Here is a 27,653-nt window from a genome sequence, read left to right as displayed (position 1 = left end):
GAGTTGAAAGCAGAAGTTAATCCAAAGACTGTAATTAACTTTTATCTACACTTAGTAAAATGGGGGGACTTGCTGGAGACTGAAGGGGTACAGTTTTAACTTTCCAATTAGAATCCTGTTCCTAAAGATGGAAGATTAAACTGGGCTTGCATAGAATAAGGTGAAAAACCCTGAATGTACGATTAAATAATGTTCATTAGGTTGTTTTACTAAAGTTAGAGATGCCATTCAATTGCCATTTGCTGGCATTGCTGTGACAGCAGCAGTGTGATGTATTATGGCTGGATCCTTCACTGCACTGCTTTTAGGCATCAGGAGAGCTTCACCTTTGTAGCACTGAGTAACTGTTGAAGAACCTGTTTTAAATACATAAATAAAAATGTCACCAGAGGGTAAGAAATGAGTATTGCACTTGCTGATGCAATTACACACTGAAAGCACAGACTTGTGACAGTCTGGCAGATGTAAACTAGTGTGACAGGGAGAAGCCTGGGGCACTGTGATGATGACCCTGACACTGGAAGCCTGGGTGGCTGTTGTACCCTGATTACAGTTGCTTCATACCTTCATTTTTTTTCTATGGGTTGCACAGTTGCTCTTAAGTTTTCTTTTGCCTTACCTTTAGCAAGCAAAGGTGATAGGCTTTATTTAATGCAGTAGAGCTTGATAACGTTTCAGTCTGTGTGAATTTAAATTCCTGGTAGTTTAAAAGGGCTTCTGCTACTGTGGTGGCAAAACGTGAGTACGATTAAAGGCAATGGTTTCCTTCCTGCATAGGGAAGAACAGCCAGTGTGAAAAGTGAGATGAAATTAGGGAAACAAAATGGTGCTTTATGTAGGACAATACATATACATTTAGTAAATATCTCGTGAATGGTTTTTATGAATATAAAAGGCCAAATATTGCAGATCTGTGTACATACATATGCTTTGTTATCTATTAGTGTGTGATATAATGTCTTCAGTGTGTTGTTCTTGTTTTGCTTGCTTAGAAAAAATGGGGAAATATCCTCTAATCAGTATTCAAAGCCAAAGTGTATCGCTCCAGTCAGAAGGAACAAAGACGTTCTTCTGTATTTTATAGCCGATACATTTATTTTTAAAGGCATACACTGGAAAGCAAATATTATGTGTTTTGAGACTAAACCTTTATTGATAGAAGTCTCTGGGATATAGCATTACCCTCTGTGTGAAGGTATTGCGTTAACATTCTCAGGGTCAACATAGTAAATTTTTTTCCACATTTGCCACATAGTTTTCATTTGGGACACGAACAGTATAGCTTTTGGAATGGTATAAAACAGAGAAATTTCTAAGCAGTCCCACGCATATAGATGGATTTTACCAATCCCCTGATAATTGAACTATCCAGCAACAATATCACACTGGTACATCGAGTTCTCAATGTACATATTTAAAACATTTGCATAATACGATGCATATTTCTGCTTTTGGAATAGCAGCGCCTTCAGTTGTGTAGTGAGAAGGGCAGTGTGTGGTGCTGTTCTTTTGTTCCATAAATTTCATTAGACGAGAATTTTGGAGGCTGCTCGGTTTAAAATTCTCACTGCAGATATTCTGAGAGACACATGAAGCCTCTGAACCTCCTTTCTTGGTCAGAACAGCATTTATACATTTGCAACCAGACTTCTTTTTTTCCCCCCTGGTTTGAAGCTAATTGTGAATCAAGGCCAATGGTCTTAAAGGTCACCTTCTGTACTGGAGCTATAAAAAGTTCTAATTTTTGTTGATGGACATGAGTGATTATCAGTGTCAGAATTTGTTTAGTTAGTTCCTGTTATAAATTGCTTAAACGTCATCATATGTCCTTGTTATATGTGGTATTTGAATATCCATACTGAAATAATCTGCTTTCATACATGAGATTCTGCCCATAGTGCATCACCATGTATTTTCCCAGATTCCCCTCTTTCTGATGCATGATTTTTTTCCCCTTGCTTTTTGATTAGTTAGCGCGTTTTTAGCAAATGCTTGGCACCAATACTATACAAAGCTATTTAGCTCATGGACAAAGCACTGGTGCAGCATAATGGTTCTAGCAGCTTCACATCACTCTGAGACCACAAGTTTGAGAACTGTACGCATTGATGTTCCCAGGGTACACCTGGAGTTACAGCAGTGCTTGAATCCACACATCAGCCCCGCAGCATCCCCTCCTGCAGGGCTGCCCCTTTCACCTCCACCCTGGGGGTCACTGGGCAGGCAGGGCTCAGTCTGTCTGTTTGTCTGCCAGGAAGCCTGCCCTGTCATTTGTGCACAGGAGCCCCTCAAGTGGATTACATGGCACGCTTAATGCTTATTAAAGGAAAAGAAGCAAGTGTTGTGATTTAATAATGGTGTTTTCTGATCGATTCGCTGCACTCAAGCAGTGTCTCTAAGTCACCAACATGTCTTTCTGCTGAGTTAGATGTATTAGTTGTACTCAGTTCCTGGGTAAGCCCCTGGCTTTTTTGTGTGACCGGGATCAAGATGGGTTAAGATGGAAAATGGACCTCTGTCTCCTGAGGGAATTTTGAGGACAACAGCCTGGAAAGAATGTGAAGTGCTCTGATACTTTGTTGGTTCGAGTGATGGGAGTCCGAAGGTCACAACTTTCCAAGTCACTTTTCTGCAAACACGGTCAGAAGCCACTTCTGTCACTTAGGCTGGATTAAGTTCTTTTAGTCTTTAAGACCTGCTTATGCTTTAGAATTTTTTTAGGAGGAGAACAAAACCCAGCGTGTTTGATGCACTGTCATATCATGAAGGCACGTTGCAGGTGCTGGTTGTATGTAGCCAGACCAGACAAGAACTGAAGCCTTTAGAGAATCCGTGCCACACAGTTCAGCTGCAAAGGGAAGAATTGGGTGTGCAGCACAGCACACCTCTTGGTTAAGGATACTTTTCCTTGCCTTGCAGTTCTTGCACTGAGAGTCAACACTTACCGCACTCGTATTTTTATCCAAGAGCACATTAGGAAGCTTTCAGTGAAGGTTTAGCATGCACTGAGCCAAGGAAGTTTGTTTACTTGCAGATGAAAGTTAGGCTGTCACCTGATGATCCTTTCCTTTTGATCTTAAATTGTAAACAGAAAAAAAAATCCCTGAAAACAGTATTATCTCCACCTAGAACAAATAAACGTAACGATAGCATCAGTGGGCTGCTGGCCAGGGCCCTCTGTAATCTTTTACGCTGTCAGACTTTTGTTATTCTGACTCTCTAACTGCTGCTAGAACCGACTGCAGTCAGCAGAGGTAAACAGAGGCAATGATAAAAACATTCCAGCATGGGCTGCCCTGGAGCACGGGCTGCTTTGCACTTCTCATGGTGTGATTTCATGGCGGTTCTTCAAACCTGTGTCACGTACCGTGTCCGGGTAGGGAAGCATTGGTTAGTTAACAAACAATGGATATCAACCTTCATGGTTAATAGAAACCTCTTCCTGTCTTGTGACATGGTTATGTATTTGCAGTTATTGAGATAGTCTCTGGAAGAGAGATTTTCTAATTATTAGAAAACCTGTGGGAGTCATGAAATAATACTGAGAGAAGGTGATCAGTCTTTGATGGAAGCAGAGGAAAAACCACTGCTCAGCTGTCCGAGGGCACAGAGCTCTGAGCTGTGTCCCTGCTTAATGCAGAGCAGCTGCCCTTCCCGAGGGACCTGGGGTGAGTGCCGCGGTGTGCCCAGGTTCTGCAAGGCTTCATAGGGTTGAAATCATTTTTGAGTACTGAGGGAGGCAGAGTTCTGTCCGTGTGGGTCTGATAAAGCAGATCGCGTGGCCCATGATTGTATTGTTTTTTCTTTTATGTTTGTTGTCATGTTGTTCCCTTAATTTTCTTGACCAAAAAGAGTCCAATGCAGGCCAGTTCTCTAATTCATTTTGGCTCTGCCCACTCAGCACTGCTGCTCTCTCATTGCATAGAACTGTTGATTTTTTTTAACTTCTGCTCTCTCTCTGCTCGGTGTAATTCAGTACTTAAGTCATGTCCTTCAGATAATGGTATGCTTCCTCTGTGATATTGCACGGTGTGCATGCAGTAATGCTGCTCGTGCTTTATTGCTGTTTCACTTCAATGTTGAGATCCAAGTTAATGCAGTGAAATACGCGAGGATACACATATTGTTACTGCAGTAATTTACCATGCCTGAGAAAGAGACACTAGGAGAGAAAGAATACCAGGAAGGTAAAAATGATTTTCAATTGTGGATTCTTATTACGTAAATACACAGTGCAGAGCTGTAGCTTTGTTTTCTAACTCTTGCCTTGTGCACACACCAGTGGATGTGCACAGAGAGGACATGAGCCCCACATTGGCAGCTCTGCATCACGGCTGGGGGATGCAGACTGCATTCAGCTCACTTGTGTCTGCCCCGTAGCTGCTGTGACAGCCCCTATAGCTCCTTCTCCTTCAGCAGAAAGCAAGGGGATGGTATAAACGTAAGCGTAGTGCAGCAGGTTAGTACAGTATTAACTTTCAGAAGACATGAAATCCAGAGGCTGGGTATGGGCTGTCAGTCATTCCCAGGGGTAGTGGTAAACAAGGTCACTGCTGTCCCATGTGCTTCCTTGTGTAATCAGCCATACCTCTGGCTATCCCACTTTAATCAACTGCTTTTAAAATAGGATTTCTGTGGGCTGCTCTCGCTTCCGTTTTGTTTTCTTCCAGTTATGGCTTAAACTTAGGAAAAAATACAAATATATTTCAATTAACATTATATTTATATTTGGACAAGCTGTGGGAATAAAGAAGGAAGGGTAGCAAAAACTTCTGTAGATTTCTGTCCTGTGAAAAAGTGAGTGTATCTCAGCTTTGAAGCCTCACTTTCAGATATTTCCCTCCAGGCTTTTTGTCCTATCAGAAATAGCTGTTAGTCTTGGAAGCAGGACTCCATATATTGCGTTGCCCTACTGCCTCGCACAGGTTGGACTATGGAGACATAGTCATAAAGACAGGAGGAAGCACTGGCAATCTCCCAGAACTACGTGGTATTGCAATTTAAAGTATCTTAAATATTCCCGAGTTAAATGGAATCCTGGGTCTACGTTGCCTTTTCATGATGGAAGAGGGTAGATTAAATTCTGAAATAAAGGCGCGGGTATTAAATTTGAGGTTGACCTTGAGCGAGAGAGTAAACTTTGCATCATGAGAGATCTAGTGTACTTTGTAGTTTATTAACATATATCTGTAAACACTATGGGGTCTTGATTGATCTTTAGTATCTAAACATTACATCATAATTAACAACAAATCCAGAAATATATTATAAATACATGAAATAATAGTCCATTAACCTAAAGGACAGCAATAAATTGCAACGCTTAGCATAAACTTGAAAACCACTAATGGGCCACTGTGCAGCTTGTTTATACAAGGAGCAGTCAAGAACTCTGTGCAGTGTGCAGTAACAGTGTGGTGGATAACAGCAAGTCTGATATGATAACTTATATATTCTTTTCATGGACACACACAGCTGATTTTTGAAGAGGTTTCTGAGCATGCCATAGCAAGCATTCTGATCTGGCTTGGATCACTACTTTCGTCCAGGTCTGCTGGAAAGGAGCAGTGAGCTCCATCCCATCGCAGAAGGACTGTGCCCTTCTGATGTTAATACACTTTAACCAGGGCCTCATATGAAGCTGGGAGTGTTTTCTGAATTAACTCCTTGAACTGTTTGTGGTTCTGTTGCTCAGAATGTACCCGTGGAAATCAAACTGGGCCAATTTTGAGAGGTAGGACATGCTTGTGTACAAAGGCACCTCCCAAAACACAGCTTGTTACTGCTGAGTAGGCCTCGTAGGTGTGTTCCCACAGATCTTAATTCAGTTCACACCCATCTGTCAACATTTCCCCCCCGATGTGTCTTAAAAACCCATTCTTAGCCTCAGTGCTGTCGGTTCATTGTGAGTCGTCATTAACATGGAAGCCAACGTCCAACCGTGGAGTTCGTGGTCATTCTTTAAAGAGGACATTTGGATGACGGTGTTCCAGGCACATTCTTCCTGAAGATCAGGAATACTTTTCTGTGCGATGTTTACATATAGGAAAAACATCCTGCTACGATTGTTTCCCAGTTTTCTTGGCTGGAGTTGTCGAATGCCAGGGCCTTTGTATTTACGAGTATTTGTTTTTTTAGACGACGTAATCCTAAGGATGCATGCTGACAACAGAGCATTAATGTGGAAACATACATTTCTGGTACGCAGTACAGTGAGATACGTTTTCTTCTTTATAATCTTGTAATTGGAAGCTGGATCTAAAATGAATACCGAGTATTTGTCAGGCAGTTGTGCGTTCAGAAGGTCAGCATCTGAAGGCAGACGTGGCTGTTCTTCATGTGTTTACAAATTAAAGATAGGGCCTTGATAGGATTGGAGATAAATTCCATCAGACTTACTGATTTTACTGTGTTAAGGATCTTTCCATTGTAACCGAGGATGGTAATTTGTACACAGTTCTTACCTCTGATTTGGACCAGTCAACGTTGCCTCTTCACACTGCAAGTGTGTGGGCAGGCCTGGTGCCATGGCTTTGCTCAGACCCCACAGCTTTGGAGCTTTTTTCTTGGCTCTTGTTAATCCCTGTGAGGTCTCTAATCCTTTTGGAGCAATCTGTGAAGGTGAAGCACTTTGTAGGCAAACCAGGCTCTGAGTGCTGTGACTTCATGTCAGTAATACCGCAGTCACCAGAAGTGCTAAAGCTGCCAGATTTCTGCTGCTTGTGGGGCTGTATCATGAGCAGATCATTTGGGTACGTCCCCGTAATTGAAAAGAGCAGGTGTATAGGTGTGTTTTTTGGTTCATCTATGTAACGTCAATGGAGCACTTTGTGTAGTGACAGTCTGTCAGCCAAATATCGTGTCACGAGTCACAAGGCTGAAATCCCTTTTTTTTTATCTCAAAGGCTCCGGGGCTCAGTTGGAAACTTGCACTTTGATGAATACTTGCAGCTTTTGTCTGGAATAGCTGGAGTGCATTTCTGGAATATTTGTCAAGATTTTATCAGTGTTTACTCCAGTTTGAGTACCTGCTGTATTGTAAAACTGCCTTCAGTGAAATCTTAAAGAATTTTATTTAGTTTATGCTATATAGTAATAGAATGAAAACTAATCCTTCATCTGTATGTTTGTTTGCCGTGTTAAATCCCACTTGTGTTCGTGGATCTTTTTAGCCAGCTTTTACCTTTAAAAACATTGTTGGAAGGATTGTTTTAAGGCTTCTTTTCTATGATAAATCATTTTAGCCTAGACTACTTGTTTTCTTGAGTTGTCTGCCAGTATGGGGCTGGAAACGAAGTTTAATCTCTCTTTTAAAGCATTCCTTCAGCAACAAGAATTTGCTTTCCATCAAAGCGTTATGTAAAGCGCACTTAAAAGGGAATTATATCCTTCTGGACTTCATATCTGAGATCTGTACAAGCAGTAACTATGATAGAAAATATTTAGCTGGATTGCTCTATTTGCTTCCACACTGACCATTTTAAGCAGAAATTAAGGACTGCGTTTCTCAAGGGGTGGATAAGGACTAGTATGTGGAAGAAGAAATCTAACTGAGGTCTTCCTTGGGACTTTAATAGCTGAATAATGTCGATGGTTAGCTATAGAATGGAGTGATTTTATATTGAGAAATCACCAAAGTTACTAAGCTTCTTCCTGACTAAATTTTAAAAGCTGAAAACAGCATTGGTGCCAAGATCGCTGAATGGATGGTAGTTCCACTGATGGACAAACTGAGAGTAGCAGGAGACCATTAGAGACAGCTTTTGAAAATCCTGGGCATTGCTTTTGGGTTGGTTAAGTTACACGGTATGTGGGACATGTTTTTTCTGTTAGCTTTAAATACAGTTTTGGGTGCCAGTATTTGTCAGACTTGGGCTCAGATGTGTTCTCTTGTTCTTACCCTTCCCTTTTCCCCTTTTTGGATAGTTTCTAAAATTCAAAGTAAGAAAGCAAATAACAAAACATGTAATTGAAGTGATTTCCCAGTTGTTTTTAGGAGTAAATTCTATTTGAAAACTATGCCAGGCTCTTGTGGCTTTATCTGGTGCTTTGCATCCTGGTTTGTTTTGGTAAGTTCAGGCTTGCTTATAAGGGAAAAAAACAAACAAACAGAATATTTTGCTAAGTACAGAAGGTTTGGAACTGGGTATTGTTCTGCAGCAAGGTTCACCTGGTATTTATGAGAAAAAAACACTTTGTCTTTTTATTACTGTTTCCAGTAAAGATTTGTCTTTAAAACATGCTCGTCATTTTCTCGCGTGCACTGATGACACCATTTCCATGTCACTTCTCTGTTTTCCAGGTCCAGGACATCTCCTTCAGCCATGACTGTCGCTGGGTGGTGGTCAGCACGCTTCGGGGCACTTCCCATGTTTTTCCAATCAATCCTTATGGCGGACAGCCCTGTGTCCGGACACACATGTCACCACGGGTGGTGAATCGCATGAGCCGCTTCCAGAAGAGCGCAGGGCTGGAAGAGATCGAGCAAGAGCTGACATCCAAACAGGGAGGCCGTTGCAGCCCTGTTCCAGGCCTGTCAAGCAGCCCTTCTGGCTCACCGCTCCACGGTAAACTCTTATTTATCTATTTATCTCCCTGCTATGTTGTCACAAAGCTTTTCCCCCAGTGTCACTAATGCCTGCGTCCCCCAACACATTTCAGCACTTGGTTTGTGGCTGCCCGACCCACGAGAAGTTGGTTCCTAAATATCATTGGACCTGTTGGCCTAAAGACCTTCGTGGTCTTCCAGCTTCAGAGTAACTGCTAGCAACCTGGAAAACAGGAATGCTGAACTTCTGGAGTTTGCAAGAATACTGGAGATTGCAAGAATTGATTAATTTCCTTCTGTTTGCCCATGTAGATTGTGCCACTAAAAATTGAGTTTCATAAAACGAGGTGCAGAAATATTTGGGGTATGCGGGTTTTACAGGAGTGAGCCAAAGTATAAATACTTAGGAAAGATAGTTCTGGTTTTGCAAACTACTTAAGTAAACTGTGCTATCTCTGATGTGTTAATAATTTCCACTCTGAACTGAAAGTTTTGGGGTCTTTAGGTTTCTTATTCACCATCAGCCTGGATGATCATGAAGCACATCTGGTGAAAACTAGGCAATGTGAAATTGAGGGAGGAGAGATTTGATCTAGCAGTGTGACTGCTTAATATACTAAGGAAAAGAAATCTAAAGAATGTGTCTGTAAATCCTCCTCCTGTGGTGGACATGCTTGTCGTGGTGGTGAAAGGGAGCCTCTAAAGAGGCTCAGCAGTCATCATTGTTCCCACTTCTTCAGTTTCTCCTTTGTGTTGATTTTGCCATTTCTATGATGAGGTCTCTACTGGAAGGCATTTGTCTGGCTTCAGAATCTGCTGCAAATGTAGGGGGTACTCTTTCTAGTAAGAGTTAAGTCACAGCTTCCATTTAAGTGAGAGTTTAAATATCAGTTTGGGACAGCTAGCCACATTTTTCCTATGTAAGGTATTAAAAGCCACAGGGAGCAGTTTCTCTTGCCTAACTACGTGTAGGATAAGAAATGCTTGTGAAACCCAAACTATGTGCTGTCACTGTCTGCATCTTTACTGCTGGAGATTATCTTTGTGAGATTTCTGAATCGGAGGAGCACATTTTTGTACATAGACACATACATGCAGCGGTGGGACAACAGATCTTGGAAGACAGGTAACACAGAGAGCACTTTGTGGCCTCCTCATAGACCAGGTGTGTTTCTGGGCCAGCTGCTGCTAATCCTTCTGCTGTTGTTTCTGCAGCATTACAGTCAGTTTGCTGCAACCTTGGGCCAACCAAAGGGGGCTTTGCGAGCAAAACGCTGACTTGTTATCTTCCTTTTTTGATTAGCAGTTATAACCCGTTGATGTGAACTTGTGATTAACTTTTGTTCTTGTGAATATTTTCAGACTTCAGACTTTGTAACATTTTTTCTCACTTTTTTTTTTTTTACCCCTCCATTTCAAAATGGAGCTATTTGCTGTGTATACAGTAGGAACGCAATCTATTTACATCTCGTTCTGAGTCCCCCACAAACTGTTTACCCACACAATGTAAGCCTTTGCTGGGGCTGGGGATGATTTCATTTCCAAATGAATCATAGTTTGGCTTTGTCCTCTAAACTGTTCAATTGAGGATGATAAAGAGATGTTTCCTTGCACCTTTTATAGCTAACCCGGATTTTGTTTGGGTTCTTCTGCCTGTTCATCCAGCAAGGTTATGTTTTTGTCATTCCTTTGAGTTGCCAGAGTGCGCCGTCAGTAATATCCGAGTTTGGTTGAGATCCTTTTATGGGCTTTTACTATTATAAGACTGTTACAACGTCAGCTAGCTGGTCGTGGGGCTGGAATGGCAGTGGATACGGCCTCGTGTGACCTCTCAACTTGTATGAGATGGGGGAGATGGCGTTTACCCACCTCCCAGGTACACAGCGTGCACTGATCAGAGAGCAGTTAAAGCAGCTCCCTGCCCTCCGTGGTGGCACGTGTCCCCAGAATTCTGCATGGCTCTGCCCTGACCTCTCTGCTCCCCTTCACTGCTGGATTTTCCAGAATCAGAGCTAACTTTAAGCGTAGGGAGTTAAGCGTACATTGGAGCTTTTGCTACACTTCTACAGCTACTGACAGTGCTCGGTAATGTTATAATGCTGTCTGATCTGTCTTGTCATTTAAGTGGGGATTGAAGTATATGGGTGGGACAGCTTTGCTGATCACAGCCATCCCATCCTGAATGTGTTACCTACTCTGAGCTGCAGTACATCAGCATAGAGCTATGAAGAAACAAGCTGCTCTGTGCATGTTGCCTTCAGCCTCCAGTTCAGCTCTTCGGGAATATTTGAGCATAACTCACTTTTCTTGTTTAAGTATCAGAAAGAGTCCTCTTACTTTGCCTTCATTACGCTCACAACAGATTAAAATCCAGGCTTGAATCTGGAGCTTTGATAAACACACAGGCTGAGATGCTTTAAATATTTTCATGTTACTTTTCACTATTTCCCAGAGTGGAACTCCTTTTACTAGAAGAATTCTTATGGGAAAGCGGAGCTGAAAGCACTGACATCATCAGCCCTTCCTGAAAAACAGATTGGTTTCCTTTAAGTAACACTCACTTAAGAAACCACCTATTTAGAGAAAGGCAGACAAAAATAGTTTCAAAGAAAATTAACTGTATAATAACTTAAGGCACTGGAGGGCAGATCCTTTCCAGTCTTTAACTTGAGAGCAGGCCCTGGAGAAAGGTTGCTTCTTCTAAGGTTTTGCTTTCCTCCTTTTGCAAATGCTACTCTATCGACAGAGAACGTTTGTTATAAATGGATGGAAGCAGCAAGGTGTGCAGCGGGACAGGCACGGGGTTGAAACGCCCCTTCGCTGTTCCCGTTGCTTGGAGCGGTGGCGCCCATCGCCGTGTCTCCCATCGCCGTGCCCCTCCGCCGCACGCACTGCCCCGCGCTGCCGGCAGGGGGCGCCGCGGCCCCGGCCATCCGAGCGGGGCGGCTGCTCCGAGCGCTGCTGCGGTGCTGCCCTGCATCCCGCCGTGCCCGTCCGCGTCCCACTCTGCTCGCCATTCGTTGCCTTTTCAGGATCAGCGTTAGAAGCGAAATTATTCACGCTTCAGGAGAATTTGAAGTGCGGTTATGCATCCCGCCTTTTATGCCGCTGGCTCCTAGCGATCTCTGACGCATGCTCCTGGTTGTTTGATGATAGGTGTGAAGCACCGAATGCCATAAGAACAGATCTTTTCATTAACTCAGGAAGAGCTATGGCTCAGTCACTGAACTACTCCCATAAACCCTCCAAGTCCGCTGGGCGATGGGCTGCCTGCAGTGGTTCCACTGATTGCACACGCTCGTTTGGAGTCTGTCTGTACAGCTTGATGGCAATTGAAAAACAAAAATTAACTGGTGGGAGTTTTCTGCTGACACCTTTTAGAATCCATTACTTCTGTCTGGAAAGGCCCAGTGCTGTGCTGAGCCTCTTGGCTGTGTGAGGGTGGGCAGAAGCCTCCCTCTGAGTCTGCAGCAGCCCCAGCCACATGTGTGAGCAGGGGAGTAGAGGTACCAACAGCCAACCCAAGCACTGCTCTGGGCACTGCCCAGCACTGTGCTGCTTGCCAATAAGCTGTGGGTTTTTGCTGCTTTTCTTTTTTGGTAGTGGATGGAGAATCAGAAGTGAATAAAGTGGGTGGTGTGCGTTGGATAGTTTCTGAAATGGAAGGAAAAGATCCATTCCCTTCAGATAAGTAGGGAAGTAGACTGATAAATTCTGACACGGAGGAAGTTCGTGTCTGTACATAAAGTGTTTTAGAAGTGGGCTTGTAAACAGTGCTGGTCTGAGACTGGGGCAAATATATATTTGCCTCTATGTTTAGGATCATAGAATATTCCAAGCTGGGAAGGATCTGCAAGGATCATCAGCTCGTGGCTCCACACAGAACCACCCAAAATTCACACCGTGTTTGTCCAAATGGCCATGCGCACTGTCCCGGGGCATTAAAGAGAACCAGCCCTAAAATGGATCCCTGCAGAACCCTGTGAGAGTAAAGGAACTTGGCTGTAACCCTTTAAGCCCAATTGTCAGTTGTTCACCCATCACTCTGTGTTTTGCCAAGGATGTCATGAGAAACGATATCAAAAGCTTTGCTGAAATCCAGAGAGATTGCATTGATCAACCTGCTTCTCGTGGTCGACTAGATGGGCAAGTGTGCATTTGGAAAAGTAGTTGCAGGTGGTATGAGTGTCCCACTGAAGTTCTCCTATCAGAAAGGATGATTTCAGCCTTGGTAACATCAAAGTGAAGAACATTTCTGTAGGGTCAAGTGCTGTTGGGGACAACATTGCGAGGGATCCAAGGAGAAGAGGTAGCCAGATTGTTAAGTGTTTCTCTGTGAATGAGTTAATAAAATTACCATGTCTGATTCTATCTCACCAGTTAACCAGGTGTGTAAAAGGCAGGCTGGTGTATTTCCTTCTCATGCAAAACGTGAGTAAGAAAGACAGCCCTTTTGGTGGGGTTTTGCAGGCTGCTCCTGGACACGGCCACTGCTGCTGGAGGGGAACCTGGGGCAGATCCCACGAGCATGCAGGCTGGATCAAATTGCCTGTGTATATGATCAGTGATTGATTAAGCAGTAATGGATGCTGCTCTTGTTGTCTTTGAGTTTATTATTCTTAAGTAAGGCATTTAAATCAACTGTGCATTTTTAGGAGTCTGAAAAATGTAAACACTTTATGGAAGGAAACGTAAGCATTAAGTTTGAAATAAAATATACTTGTATCTTTTAAAAGGTTTATCTTTACCCTTAAATATGCTGATTTGGCTTATTCTTTTTTGCTTAGTCTTTGTGGGCTGTTAAAATCAGTTGCTTTTTCCCATCTCGAGGAAATGCATCTTTGACACTTCTCATGACCTGAGTCACGATGCTGTCACGGAGCCAGAAAACATCCTGAACGGTCATGGGTAAAAGAGCAGAGCTGCCGAGGGTGCGTGGTGGGTGGAAGAGGGAGAGAGATTGCTATGGCTTGCTTCAGTTCCTACTCTATGGGTGTTTAAGACAAGCCATTTATTATAATTATCCATGGATATTATTATCAAGTTCTCATATGCCGTGGTTCTCAGGGCACGTTATTTTTTTTTGCATAACTTGGCACAAGTCCTGTGTATCAAACCTGGATTGAATTCAGACACTAAAATATTAGTGCTGATTATTGCAGCCGGAGCAAAGGAAAATACAGCACAGGTAACAAGGTGTAGAGAAAATAAAAAAATGAGCCACAGGTGTATTAAGATGTAGTTTATTGTAGGTACTACATTCTGATGGGTTATATTTGGGTAAAGGCATTTGGGTAAAGGCCTGCTGTTTAACATCCCACCTCGTCACCCAACACAACTGCATAGAGAAGCATCCTTCAGAAATTCCTGGACTACTCAAATGTGGTTTTCTAACACAAACCAACCAGGTTTTCTGTCAGTGCTGTCCCAGTAGTAGAAAGCTGTGTTTGTAAAGATAGTTTTATTCTGTATCGTTTGGTAGAGAAGTCTGAGAGACCCAACTTTTCCAAAGTTCTCTATTCTGAATTGCCTCAGAGTCATCCCTGAAAGAAGGCTTTGTGTTCATAACTGTGTTGATGGAGTTCTGACTGATAGACATGGCGAGGAGGAGGAGTCCTGGGGTAGATACAACTACATGGCTTCTGGTGCAGGAAGGATTTGCAAAATACTCCATAGCTTAGAAGAAGAACTTAGAAGAAGCCAATCTTGCAGACCATTAATCTGTGTGGAGTTGAAGGCACAAGGCCTGCTACAACCAGCATGGCAACTGTCCGGACCCCTCCCTGCCTGTGGATGGTATTTGCTGGAGATGACTTAAGAGCAGAAAGGCCACTTTGGCACATTGTTCTGGTAACCAGCATCTGGAGCAAACCAGCTGAGGTGTTACTGCTGCAGCCTGCTTTATGGCGATGCAAAGCCTGGAGCCAACTGACCTGATTGCCAGCTGGCAATCAAGTTTTGCTGTTTTTACTTCAGGGAGTGTTTTGCCCATAAATGGTCTTGAATTTAGCACCAACAGTATTTTTAGTTAAATAAATGCTGAAGGGTGATTATGAGGCCAGAACTGTATGTGTGGTAGAGGGCTTGTTTTCTAATGAAATGCTTCAAGGCAGCTTTACCAAGCAGGTTTTTGAGCAACGTTAACGTAGCAAAGTGATATCAGTGCAAAATGAGGATGGGAAATAGCAAGGGAAGAAGCAGCCATTCGTTTCAAGTTTTCAAGGAGGCATTTTGTAAACAAGGCAGCTAAGAGTATGGTTGTCCTCACAGCTGCTGGGAAGAGGTGCCGTGGGCCTGGGACACTGTCAGTGCTATGGTACGGGTGGCTTCTTCTCCTCCTTGGTTCTTCCAAACCACTCATTTAATTTCTTTTCTGCACAGGAGGGAAACGTGTCCAGCTGTTTGTCATTCGCTGTAGAAGTAAATGACAAGTTCAAATCCCAGGTGGAGTTTGCTTAAGGATAGAACTGTTCCTTCCTACCTTTTGGACATGTAGAGGTAACGGGCAGCAAGGGGGTCTCTCGTCTAGAGAGGAAACTCTTCCGTGTGGGTGGGACGCTATAACTGAAGGACAAAGGTTTTGAAACTGAAGGTAGTTGAAGAAAAAAGAAACTTCAGATGGAACAAATAAATATTATGGAGAAATGTTCCAGTTTTGAGAGGAAGATGCTGACGAGGAGTTGGAAGAGACGCAATTCAAGGAGGTTGGATGAGAGGGCAGAGGACACTGTCTCGTCTCATCTGTGGCTGAGACACTTGGACTGGTGCACGCATGCCTTGGCAGAGTACTCTCACTTATAAGCTCATCTGTCACCATCGCGTGCCTTGCCTGGATGCAGGAAGACAGAAAGTTTGACTTTCTTAGAGTCATTGTGAGATTTAGTGCAGCTGTGTTTCAGAAGGTTCAGTATCAAGCAGTGTTCAGTGATAGGAAATCAAATGCCTGCGTTACTTTCTCCCATCAGTTTGAATGGAATCAAATCAGTGATAGGTTTTGGACTTGTACCAGTTCTGCTGAGAGGAAAAGTTGCTCCGAGTAGCTAAATGCTGCGTGCATACGTGCTGTGGCTAATGTGTAGCATTCTCTCTTTAATGGGCTTGATTGTATTTGAAGTACTGAGGGTATGGGTGTGAAATGAAGCTAATTTCGGCACTATACAATTCAAGGAAGTTGCAATGTAACTTTAATATAGTTAGATTGATAAGTAAAAGAGTTCGAGTTTCCTGACTTTTTCTTGGAGAATGGGTAACGTTTTACAAATCAAGATAAACTTGTTTGACTGCATGAAACAAAGCAGTAGAGGAGAAACCCATCTTGGCAGCAATTGGTGCTCGTGGTACTGAGTGTGCTCCTCTGGACACTGTTTGGGTTTGTCTATCAGGCTCTTCCAAATGACTTCTGCACACCAGCATTGCTTCCTCAGGGCTCTCTTGTCAGGTCACAAGGCAGCATTTCTCACCAGGGCGCTGCTGTTTCCTCTTCCGACTGGGGAAGATTACAGATTATACTGGAACATGTCTGAGAAAAGGTCAGAAAAGAGGGTGAAAGTCTTGGAACTGTAGCTGGGAAGCTTTCCATTCTCATCCATGAAACTTTTGGTATCGAATCAAAAGCAAAGCAAAATAAACCACCGCGTACACAACACTTCTGGTTTTTTTTTTTCCTGCCATTTTCTGTTTGCAAGTTAGAAAGGATTTCATTTCGCTTGCGTTATATGATTAATGAATATTTAATTCAGGAGTCTTTGGTGTTACACTTAAACAGAACTAATGGCCAAGCACTGCTTGTTTTCTTAGAACTCAGCCTGCACAAGATTGCATAGCCTCAATTTACCGCATTTTTATTTACCAAATTAAAGATGTTTACATGTAGTGCTAATGACGTTAGACTTTGTGGTGCACTTTGAAATGCAGTCTGTTAAAGACTGTAAGATACAAAAGCTAATCAAGTGGGTTTGAATTTTAATGACACTGCACTACTCAGCTTTTTGTTTCAGAGTAATGGAAGAAAAGAAACAAAAAAAATCAACACAGAATCGTTTTACTGTGCAGCTGAGAGGTGCTCGATACCACTTTAGTTTTTTCATATGAAGTGTATAGAGAAGCTGAAATGCTTGTGATCATTACTTTCCTAGGCAGAAAACTCTGTCTGGGCCAAGTCCTGTTGCCCTGTTTGCTAACAGAGGGAAATTTCACAGTGCAAAAGTGTCAGGCTGCTGGAAAGGGGAGGTGTGCCATGTACAATTGAAACTGCCAGGGGAAAGTCGGTGGGTAAAATTGTTTAGTTTCAGTTTGGTGTTAAGTTGCCGTTTGCATCCCTTACGTGTTACAGAGTGCAGCTTTGGTGCTGTGCTGGACTGTGAGCTGCTGACACCTTCCATCCAGCTGGCTGGGGCCGCTGCCTGTGTGCGGGGCTGTGGTCCCGTTGTGCTGGCAGTAGGATGGAGTATGGTCAGAAGCATTTGGGTCACCTCTGTGTGGCACAGTAACTGTGCTGGGCATTACCTGATGTCTTTTCCACAGATGTCCAGCTTTGTGACAAACCAGTAAATCTTGTGAAGCTTGTTTTCCTAAGAGCATCTGTGTTTTATAATGGTGCTTTTGATTTGTTTTTCCTTTGTCTGGTGAGATTTCTTTGGTCCGGCACGTTCAGGCCTCCCTTTCTTCCTGGTGGAAGTGAGCCCATTGCTGATGGCTGCCCGGGGATCGCAGCACGGCCTGTGCTGTGTGCCTTCTTCATTCCATCCTCACGTTAATCCGTTTTCCTTTGGAGCATTGGTGGAGTAAAAGGTCTGGAAAAGCGTGCCTCAGGTTTTGGGGGTGGTGTGCTTGTGGCAGGCTTTCAGCAAACAGAGCTAACGGGTGATGCTGTCTGTGTCCAGCAGGCAAAGGTTATCCCATGTAATGCTGCACTTGTAAATAAAGCTCTGCTATCAGAGCACCAGGGCACAACACCCTCGGCTTTCAGCTACTTGTCTGCTTGATCTCTGCCTGCAAGTCCCCGAGTAAAATTAGTAAGAGATTTACCAACAGCTTAAACGGAGACATATTTTTTTGCACTAGATGTCTACAATGCTGAATTAGGATTAACTGCAGGGGTTTGGGGTTTAGCTATGATCAGGAACTGTGACCTTGAGCCTGTAATATTTGAGTGGAAATAATAAGAATCACAGAATGCTTTGGGTTGGAAAAGACCCTTAAAGGCCATCTGGTCCCACTCCCTGGCGACGAACAGGGACGCCCACTGCGCCATCAGGCACTCGGAGCCCTCCAGCCTGACCTTGGGCATGGATGGGGTAGCGAGTGGCATCCTGAGTTGTGGCCCAAGCTGGGAGTGTTGGCAGGTGATAGCAAAGAGGGAAAATAAACCATGGCCGAAACGAGCCTTGATTTGTTCCTTACACAGCACTTGAATTGCCATCTGAAAATCTCTTTTGTGTCAAACACTTGACCAAAAGGACTTGCCCTGCTGCCCTGGGGGCTGCTGGTACCACGGCCTGGCTGATTTCTAAGGGAAGAGCCTCACTGCTACAGATGCTGTGTTGAATATGTTGTTGTGTGAGTGTGATTGCCATGGCAATTATTTTTCTTGTAGATTATTTGCAATATAAAGTATTCCTTGCAAAGTTGATATGTAGTAATTTGTGTTTAACTTGCAGTACACAGCCAAGTTAGCATTTAAAGTTGAGTTGTCAGTGTGAAGTGAAACTATTCCTCTGAAGGTATCATTCTGAAATGTGCTTCCTTACAGGCATTAATGTGCTGTCCACATGTGGCAAGGTAATCTGACACAGCATCCTGCTGTATGAGGAACGTTTGATATTTCTAGTGGACTTAAACTTTGACTTATTTCTTGCTTGTCCTTTGGCAGTGAAACCACAACTGCACCAAATGCAGCCATAATGTTGATGCTTCACTGCGTTCTTTGTGCTCTTTTGGCCCTGTGTAGGCCTGTGTAGACTGGGAGATGAGGACACATCTCTGATAGACCCAGGGCAACGTACAGTGAGGATGTAAGAGCGTAGAACGTTTCCATTGTAGAAATAACTGAAAATAATTCAGCAAAAACAGAAGCACATCTTTGTCCTGCTTCCTGTTCAGCACAATGTTCTTTAACCTTACGCTCATCTGTGCCAACTTAATATCCTTGCAATCAGATATTCAAGAAAAACTCTACTATAATTTATCTCCTATTTGTAGCATTTCAACTTTTAATTTTCTTTTACTTCTACGACTGTTCATTGCATTCATTTGCAACAAAACAGCTAAATGTTGCTTCAGAAGAGGTGGATTGGCCAGCAATGGCTATCTGGGTATGTTTGGTATTTGCCATTTTCCCTTTTATTGCATCTGTGTTCTTAGATTTAGAATTTTAAACTTAATCCTGCAGTTTTCTGAGTGCCCTCAGCTGCCTCAGGGTTGGTTGGCTGGTGTGGAAATGGGCTCATCCCCATACAGGAGGCACATCTGTAAATGCCGGCTTTCTGTGTGCAAACTCGAATCAACTGATAGTTTGGCATATGGAAAACAAGGTGATGTGAAGAGCAGAGGGCACTGGGTAATTAAATGTGCCTGTAGAGAGAGGGAAGCTGTTATGACACAGTCAGTTCAGGAGTTCATAGTTAATCATTACGTTACTAACAAGTAAGAGAAAACAAATTGCAGCCGCTCGGAGCCCATCCTGCAGGTACAGTGTGTGCGCTCTGCAGCAGTTGCTTCTGGTGAATACAGGAGAGTGAAACACTTTCAGAGAGGCCTTGATTACATGCAACAGTGACTAATTAGACAATAAAGCAGCAGACTATTCATACTCCTTTCTACAAGAACCAAGAATGCATTATGAAACTAATCTTAAAAAAAATTAATTGCATCTCAGTCTTAATTTAAAATGGAGGGTTCCCCCCCAACTCTCCCCCCTCTTTTCCTGTTTCTTTTTATTCCAAGTTGGTCCAGGAAAATTGCTATTAATGAAATCTGCTCTCCGAGACTTCAATAGGCTTGTTATTCATTAAGGCCTTAGTATTTCTCTTAAAGCGTATTGACCAGTGCTCAGGCCAGATACTTAACACAAAATACACTTCGTAATTTCATCATTTTTGTTGTTGTGCTTCTCTGAGACGCAGAGGTCTGCAGACTGCAGGAAAACAAATAAAAACCCCGAGCTTACAGTTATCGAGTATAAAAGAAGGGTAAAGGAAGCACTGAGTGTCTTTAAGATGATGAGACATTCATTAAGATTTTTCTGCCTTCCTTTTCCTATTTGCAGCCCATCTGAAGTATCATTAAAGCTTTTCAGGCAGCTTCCTGTGAGAAACCCTCTTCTGCGCTGTTTTTCTTCCTTGAAAAAAGGTGGCTGCTCTTCAGTCAGATTGTATGGATTTGGCCTGGGATTTGTATAATAACTATGGAGAATGCAGCGGTTGTTTAGGAACCTAATTCCCAATATGGCTCCCTTTTGATTAAGAACAAAGCAGGCATTTCACAGCATTATAGGAGCACAGAAAAACAAGTTAATGATCTAAACCTTTTAATTCATGGTTGCTTGTCTATTTAAAGTACTTTTGATTCTGCTATAAACAGACTGGCCCCTTTTTTGTTTAACTTCTTTCTTTGGTTTCTTTGCATTTCTTTCTTTACTGTCCATGAAATTTGCAGCGAGTTTCCTTTTCTAACTGAAGAATGAGAGGTTGTGACTATAGAATGATACAGAAAGTAAGAAAGCGTATCTAAACCGGGCATGTATCCAGGACAGACCTCTTTGAAACAAGCTAAATTTAGGGTTGTTGGGATTTTTTTTGCTATGTTTTTTCCTTCTCTTTTTGAATACCATTTTGATTTATTTTTTTTTTTCATTTTATTCCTCTCTTTTTTTAATGAATATCAAGTCTTTGACTCTTTCAGTGCTTGATTTTTAGGTGATGCTGGGAATGGCTTTACTCCATGCAGCTACTTGTGGTATTTGCTTTCTTCCATAGCTCAGCACTTTGCCATTCTCTGTGCCTTTATCCAGAGAGACAACAAGAGCGACCTTTTCAGAACTTCCAATTACCAGCAGAGGATGTGGCCCTTCAGGAAAAGTTCCCTTCCAGAATATTCTTTTTTTTCCCCTTTTTTTCCCCCCATAGAGACCTGGATCCAGAGTCCGTTCTTCAAACCAGCTTCCAAACCTTTTGGTGAACAAACCTGCCAGGGAAGCGGCGGCGGCATGAAGAAAATCCTTGCCTTGGAAGGGCACCTTTCCCCCTACTTACATATAAATAAAGATTCGCTGCTTCCCTTGTCATGATGTCCTTTTTACCTGAATTGAAAGTGACTGTTTCAGATTTTGTTTTTGTTTACAATAGGAGCTCGTTATTTTTTCCTTTCTTTGCCATCAACTTATTTTAGATACTTGTTAGAAATGATAAACGAAGGAGCAAATTCCGCTCATGCGTTTTATTACGTCTCTGTCCCATCAAGGTAAACTGAACAGCCAGGACACGTACAATAACTTCACAAACAACAACCCTGGGAACCCTCGACTGCTGCCGCTCCCCAGTCTGACCGTGGTGTTGCCTCTTGCTCAAATCAAGCAGCCAATGACATTAGGGACCATCACCAAACGCACAGGGTAAGTGCATGGGCACAAACCTTTCTCAACCTTGTTCCATGTTTATGTGGAAATAATTTCTTTCTAGTTATACTCCATTTATATTAATGTATTTATTTGTAATTGCAGTATGTGTAACTTAGTGGTAACAGAGCAGTTGGGTTTGGGGGAAGGAGAGCTCAAGAAAAGAAACCCAGCACAGACAGGCAAACAAAAACTGAATACAGATCTCTAAGAATGCAGGAGTATTTCGGATGAGACGTTTTCTTGCAGTCTGCCATATGGGAAACACCGCACGCTGACATCAGGAGAAGTTTCACACCAGGAGTTGGTATGAAACATAAGCAGAGCTGTACTCAATCAGAATAAGTTATGGGTTTACGTTGTTGGGTTGTTGTTTTTTTTAGAGTTTTTGTTTCCTTTGATTTCCAATCAAGCAGGGATGCTTTCCGACTATAAGAAACTGAAGGACAGCGAGCCAGGTTGAGTGGAGAGAAAACTTAATCCTGATGTTTTCTTGTCCTTATTTTTCTTCTGGAGTGACTGTTTTGTACTATGAAATTCATACGTGGATTTTCTCTCTGGGATCAGCGGCACTTTGCTGCTCATTAGTGTGCCTTGGTAAAGAACTGAGACATGCTTATTAAGCAGAGCTCTACTAAATGCATTGACGTTGAAACTAGAAGGAGGATTCTCCAAGTTTCATAAACTATAGCAATTTTTGGGTTACTTCTTCCTGTTCAACTGTTGTTGTTTTTCTTTTGCTAAATTTCAGTTCTTCAGTTTTTGCAACTAATGCATAAAACCAGCAGGTGGTTTTTTATTAACCCTCTTGATTTTTAGTAGCTCAAATCGCTGAATATTTTCTGGTTACAGTTTCTAAGGCTGATTCATGCATTGGGTTACAGGCTGATTTTATATTTGTAAGAAACGTAGATCACGTTTAGCTTGTGGTTGGGCAAAACGACTGTCAGCCCTGCAAGTTAATAGCATTTTCCTGCATTTTGGTAAATGGGTGCAGGCGCTGCTTTGCTTCAATGGCTTCTTGCTTATCAATAATTAGGTTAATTTCACCTTGTGTTTCATGGCCTGGGAATTATTCTTTGGAAGCAGAGCTTAGGGATATTCCCTCTCTATGAATAATTCCCACATTCCATGATGCAGCATTCTGTGAGATCTGTTACTGTTTGTTTCGTGCGCTAAGTGTGCATGATGGGCTCCCAAAGCTGACATCCGTGTGCACGTATGTACATGTATGTCTCTCTGTGCGTCGGTCTGACAGTGCAGCCCTGCTCTCCCTGCTGCAAACAGCGATTTCATTCAATTTGTAGAACTGAATCATGAGCTGCAGACACTCAGTTGCCCAAAGGAAAGAGGCTACCCGCAGTTACGGCCCTGACTCCCTAGGTAATGGTAAATGAGCGCTAGGAAACAGAAAAGCAGTAGCGCGAGGGAAATGCTCTCATTTACTTCTCCTATGTAGACGTTTCAAGGGTTTGTGTTAGCATTTTTTTTTTTTCCTGCTAACAATTTAAACACTTGCAAGGGAAATAGATTGTGTCAGCAATCCAATTAGTTTGTAAGTGTAGAAGGGTGGGATTTGGAATGAGGGAAACGAAACTCAGGGAAGGTGTGTGGAATGAGCAGCAAGTTACAGTCCCTGAAAAAGGAAAAATACCACAAGGGTTTATTGAAGAGTACAGTCAGAGAACAGGAATGTGGGCACAAAGAAATGTGCCCTTAGAACTAGGTGGGATGAGATACAGGAAGAATATAAGAAGGCATCTGATGGTCTGTAAGGGGAAGGCAGCGACAGGAGCAGCGGTGAGGGCGATGGTTTAAACAGAAACAGTCTCCGGTGCAGTTTTTGAGGTGTCTGGCTGGTAACAGTAACTCACACAGCTGCCCTTACAAAGGCAGCTTCTTTATTGCCACGACGATACCTGCAAACTTCACGACAGCCGTTACCAGTGCAATAAATGGACGTTCTGAATGTAATGTTTTATCCTTAATTTTCTGAAGCGTACTCAGAATCGTGTCAATGCCCATAGTTCTCCTTGATGAAATTCTGCTGCTCTCAGCCTGCCCTATTATTGTGTGTTATTTCTAAACTTAATTAAATTTAAAATACTCAGTGAGGTTTACGTAAGGGGAGGAAAAAGCAGTCATGGGAAATACCCTGCTGTGTAGAGCTTTTGTGAATGAGGATCATAATTTCAGCAGAGCCGATGTAGATGTGTAACGTTCAGCTGAGCGCTTCCTTCATTTGTTCTGCATCCAAAATGTTTGATGAAAGTACACAAAATTAACATGAAAAGCTGTATTTATGAAGCGGGGATTTAGGAGGAATGCCTCGCATCCAAGAAGCCTGGCATGCCTAAAATGACCAAATTGAGACAGCAGCCTTAACTTAAACCTCCAGGGGGCAAAGCGTGTGTTTAACATATTTAACATCTGCCCTCATATTTCTGCAAACACATAGCAATGTAAGTCTGTACAGTGTAATATTTAGACAGGACAGGGACCATCTGCCTCGCTCTGAGAAGTGTAGGAGGCATGCATTACTGCAAATGGCAAAAGACAGATGTATTTACACCTACGTGGGCAGCACCTTTAAGCAGCGCTCCAAGGAAACGAGGCTCTTCTTTGGAAGCAGCTGCTTAACCTTGTGATTGTGCAGTGATTAGAAAAGGAGGCAGAACTGCAATTGGTTGGCTTTTACCATTGCTGTTCAGTGGCCCTTAAAGCTGATTCCTTTTCCGTTGTTTCAGTGTTTAAAGAATGACACATTTATTCTGTTACAGTATATTTTGAAATGTAAAAAGCAAGGTGAAAAGGATGCTGTGTAATTTCCCCGCTCTGGATCTGTCCATTCTATTTGCTTTTAGCTTCTTTAATGCAAGATATCTTACTTAAGTTCTTTAGGTTATATTAACCATGTAGGGGTTTGTTTTGCCAGTATCCAGGACAGCAGACTATTTTTCAGGTGAAAGGACCGATCGCTGCTCTTAATAGGATCTGTATCCAGCAGAGCTCAATGCGTGTCACTTCATTTGACAAGTGGAACAGCAGTAAATTCTTTAGACGTGTTAGCCGTAGCCCTATGGGAATGAAAGGCCAGAATCTGGAGCTGTGTCATCGTGGTGCTGTTCATCACACATATTTTTTTCTTGTAAGCTTGTATGTTCGGGAGCGTTACCTGGTGGGGTATTGAGCTCTGATTCTGAGCAGTTTCCATTCTCAGCACTGAGTACCTCCAAGCGGTACCTCCCTTCTTACCCATCACTTCTGCTTCCCCGTTCCCTGCCCTCCATTTCTTCCCTTGCTTTTTCGGGTCTCCCGGTGCAACTTCCCCACTTCCAGAAGCTCTTCATTTTCTCATCCTGCTGACTCACTTTCCTGCAGTTTGTGCTGTCAGTGCATTCTGAGGAGCAGATAGACGTTCCCAAAGGGACTCCGGCACTAATGAGGAAGGAAGCATCAGATGTTTAAAAGATTAGGGGGATGTAAGACAGTAAAGGAGATAGGTTTAATAAGACTTTATAGATCCGTGCCTCAGTTTCCCTCTCAGAATTTTAACAGTTATGCTGAATTCCTCTCGTGAATGGGTTAATTCATTGCTCCTGTAACAAAGAGCTTATAGACTGGAAAGAGGAAGAGCTGTATGGTCCATCTCACGCTTGTCTATAAAAGGCAGTATCTGAATGTGTTAGAGGGCAGCTTTGTGCTTTGCAATAGCTTTATAAGCATGCCTTGTGTTTGTAGAATGAGTTGTAGCTTGTTTCCAGTGTAAGAACGTGGGCACGCAGATGCACTGTAATAGGAAGGAGGGAAATAAAAGACAGAGTAACGGCCCCAAAAGAAAAACCATTTTAAAAATTGACTTCTCTGACAGCAGCGTTGGTTTTAGCTTTCTCCAGTGATTTGGTCATTACATTTGTATCGCACTTCATTCCCAAATTCATTATAGATTTAGTGAAACACAAAGATGTGCCCTATATTCGTTGGGTCTTGTTATAACAGAGACATCCAATGCATCTTGCAGGAAAAGAAACAGGCTTTTCATTTTTTCCATCCAATAACCATGGATGGTGAGTTTTTCTTCATCCAATTCCCCATTTTCATTCCTCATTACACCCTGAAGAAGGGCAGGAGTAGGTTTAGTGTCTGACGTTGAAGCAGGCTGAATTATTATCATTTTAATGTTTTTCTTTGCTTCTATTGCATGTATTGAACATCACTGGTATCCGTTTGTTCTATTTTGACTAAGGAAGGTTTGGTTAATTCCAGGTTTCACAACTGGGGCAAGCAAAAATATGGTGTGCAAAGTTGTGTTGTCGTAGTATAGTTATGGGGGTGCAGTAACTGAAAATTAAGACAATATTAAAAGCAAATCTGAAGAGTTCATGAAAATGGGTCGACTGGTGTGTGTGCTGCAGGCAGGCCCTCGCAGGCACATTTCTCAGACAAGATTTACATCACTTTAACGTTTTATAGAATATATTTTGGTTATAAAGCAAGTTCTGTAGCTGATACCAAACATAGTCGGAAGATAGCAATGAAGGTTGAGTGAGTTCATTAAAAACTTAAATAGTTGCAAGCTTTTATTAAACGTAACGAAATTGAATAATATTTCAGTTTTGAGTTTGCTGAAGGTCAGATAAGAAATGAAGAAAATGCTGTTGGGATTTTGAATCATAAACCACCTTCAGTTATTAATTTTCCTTTAGAATTCTTTTAACCATGAGAACAGGGAGCCTCGGTGAGGTTTCTGCCTTGGCATTGCTCTGTTGCTGTCACCGAGCGCAGCCATCTGCTGCTGTCTTTTCAAGGTTGGGTTATCCTGTAATCTGTGCTTCCCCATCAGTGTACCATCCATATTGTGTGAAGGAAATACTGGAAAACAATTACTTAAATGAATATCTTAGGGAAAAGAAAAAAATAATCATTTTCAAAGAAAGTGGAACTCATGAACATACAAATCTGTGTCTGATCTTTCTTGTGGCTACAAACAAGGCCACACCTGAAGTCTTTTGACTAATTTTGACTAATTACATTTTCTACATAACGTGAGATTTTGAATCAGTGCATGAAAAGATGTTAATAACAGCAGCAACACAACAGAACAAGAAAACATCTACCGAAGGCTGTATCCCCATAGGTAATTTATATTTAAACTAGAAAGAATCTCTTAATGTGAAAATATAATTGGGTCAGTATAATATGGTGGGCTAAAAACCCCAGATTTCCATGATGTTGTAATGCACTCATGTCAGCATCATTGACCTGCTTCATGCAGACACAGAAACTGAGGCAGGTGGAAAAGGAATTGCTTGACAAATGTCTGGGGAGGAGAAATTCCAGGCTCCCAGTCAGACTTGCCCACTCTCCAGCAACTCTTCAAATATACAGGGGATAGATTTTGGGAATTTGGTTGGTTGTGGGCTGTACGGAACCTTAGCTTTCCATTCAGAGCTTAAGATGGGCAGTAGTGTTTTGTTGATGTGATGCTGAGCCATGAGAATGACCCTCAGCTCCATTAGGCACTGAATATTGGCTGTATGGGACGTCCTACCACTCGCACAGTGCATACAACTCATACATTTCCCAAATCAATTGTGCAGTAATTTTATGGGTAATGTTACATCCCGAATGGGAGCCAAAGGAGCCACAAGCACATTGAGCAGCTCCACATTCACCTCCTGTTCTGCTTTTCAGATTTTATGCAGATGTCAGTGTGGCAATGGCTTGTGCTGTAAACAAGGGGAAATTCCATGCAAAATGCTCTAACATTAATGGTGTATGATACCACTCCAAGAACTATGCACCGTACCAAGTACTGCAGCAACAACCTAATCATGGTGCAGGCACATTGCTGAGTGGCCAAAAGCACTGAGCTCTACAGATTGGGTGATTTTTAACATCAGATATATTTGAGGGAAGTTAGGGTTCTCTTTCCTGCATTCTGTGCAAGCCTATAAATGAGGGAATGAGATTCCTGGCTCATCCACTCACTAAAGATATTTAATTTGATAGTATTTTTCTATCCTAGAAAAAGGGCTGCAGAGCTTTCCCCCAGAGGAGTGCCTTGTACTGCAGTCTCTTTTGCTCAGCATGTACCTCTGCTCAGTACATTCACCAAACTGTCCCATGAAGAACTTCGGTGTCTCATGGGGAGCAGCCACACATTTGTTGCTCTTGTTGCTAATTTACTTTGTTTGTCTGTTATGACTTCCAACGTCTGTTTAAGGCTCTCTTGACTGCATTTGCCTAAGATTTGTCCTCAGATTTCAGGAAGGAGAACTAAACTGTGCCTAACTTGAACTACAACGTCAAAGCCTGCCTGTGCCTGATGCATTCTGCGTGTCACAGCCGTGGTGCATGGAGGAGCTCTCGCTGTGCGGCCGCTCACGCTGTCCGTGGCACCGTGCACTGGGCAGGCATTGCTCTGTGTGTCAGCATGCTGGTGATGTGAGAGGTCTACATCTCTTTCAGGGCATCATGAATGGTTATGAA

At 42.6% G+C, this 27,653-nt stretch overlaps 1 protein-coding gene across 9 annotated transcripts in view; it reads left to right on the top strand.

The window, feature by feature from the left end:
• Positions 1–27,653, top strand: part of BCAS3 (BCAS3 microtubule associated cell migration factor) — a 301,481-nt gene that overhangs the window by 86,918 nt on the left and 186,910 nt on the right. For all 9 annotated transcript variants that reach the window (XM_072353527.1, XM_072353531.1, XM_072353526.1 and 6 more), the window contains exons 15-16: positions 8,303–8,567; positions 21,008–21,158. In XM_072353527.1, coding sequence (XP_072209628.1) covers positions 8,303–8,567; positions 21,008–21,158 — 416 coding nt within the window. The remainder of the gene's footprint in view (positions 1–8,302; positions 8,568–21,007; positions 21,159–27,653) is intronic.

This window comes from Excalfactoria chinensis, chromosome 19, assembly GCF_039878825.1.
Source record: "Excalfactoria chinensis isolate bCotChi1 chromosome 19, bCotChi1.hap2, whole genome shotgun sequence".
Classification (NCBI taxonomy): domain Eukaryota; kingdom Metazoa; phylum Chordata; class Aves; order Galliformes; family Phasianidae; genus Excalfactoria; species Excalfactoria chinensis.
Note: the sequence above shows the minus strand (reverse complement) of the source record. Positions and strands in the feature narration are given on the sequence as shown.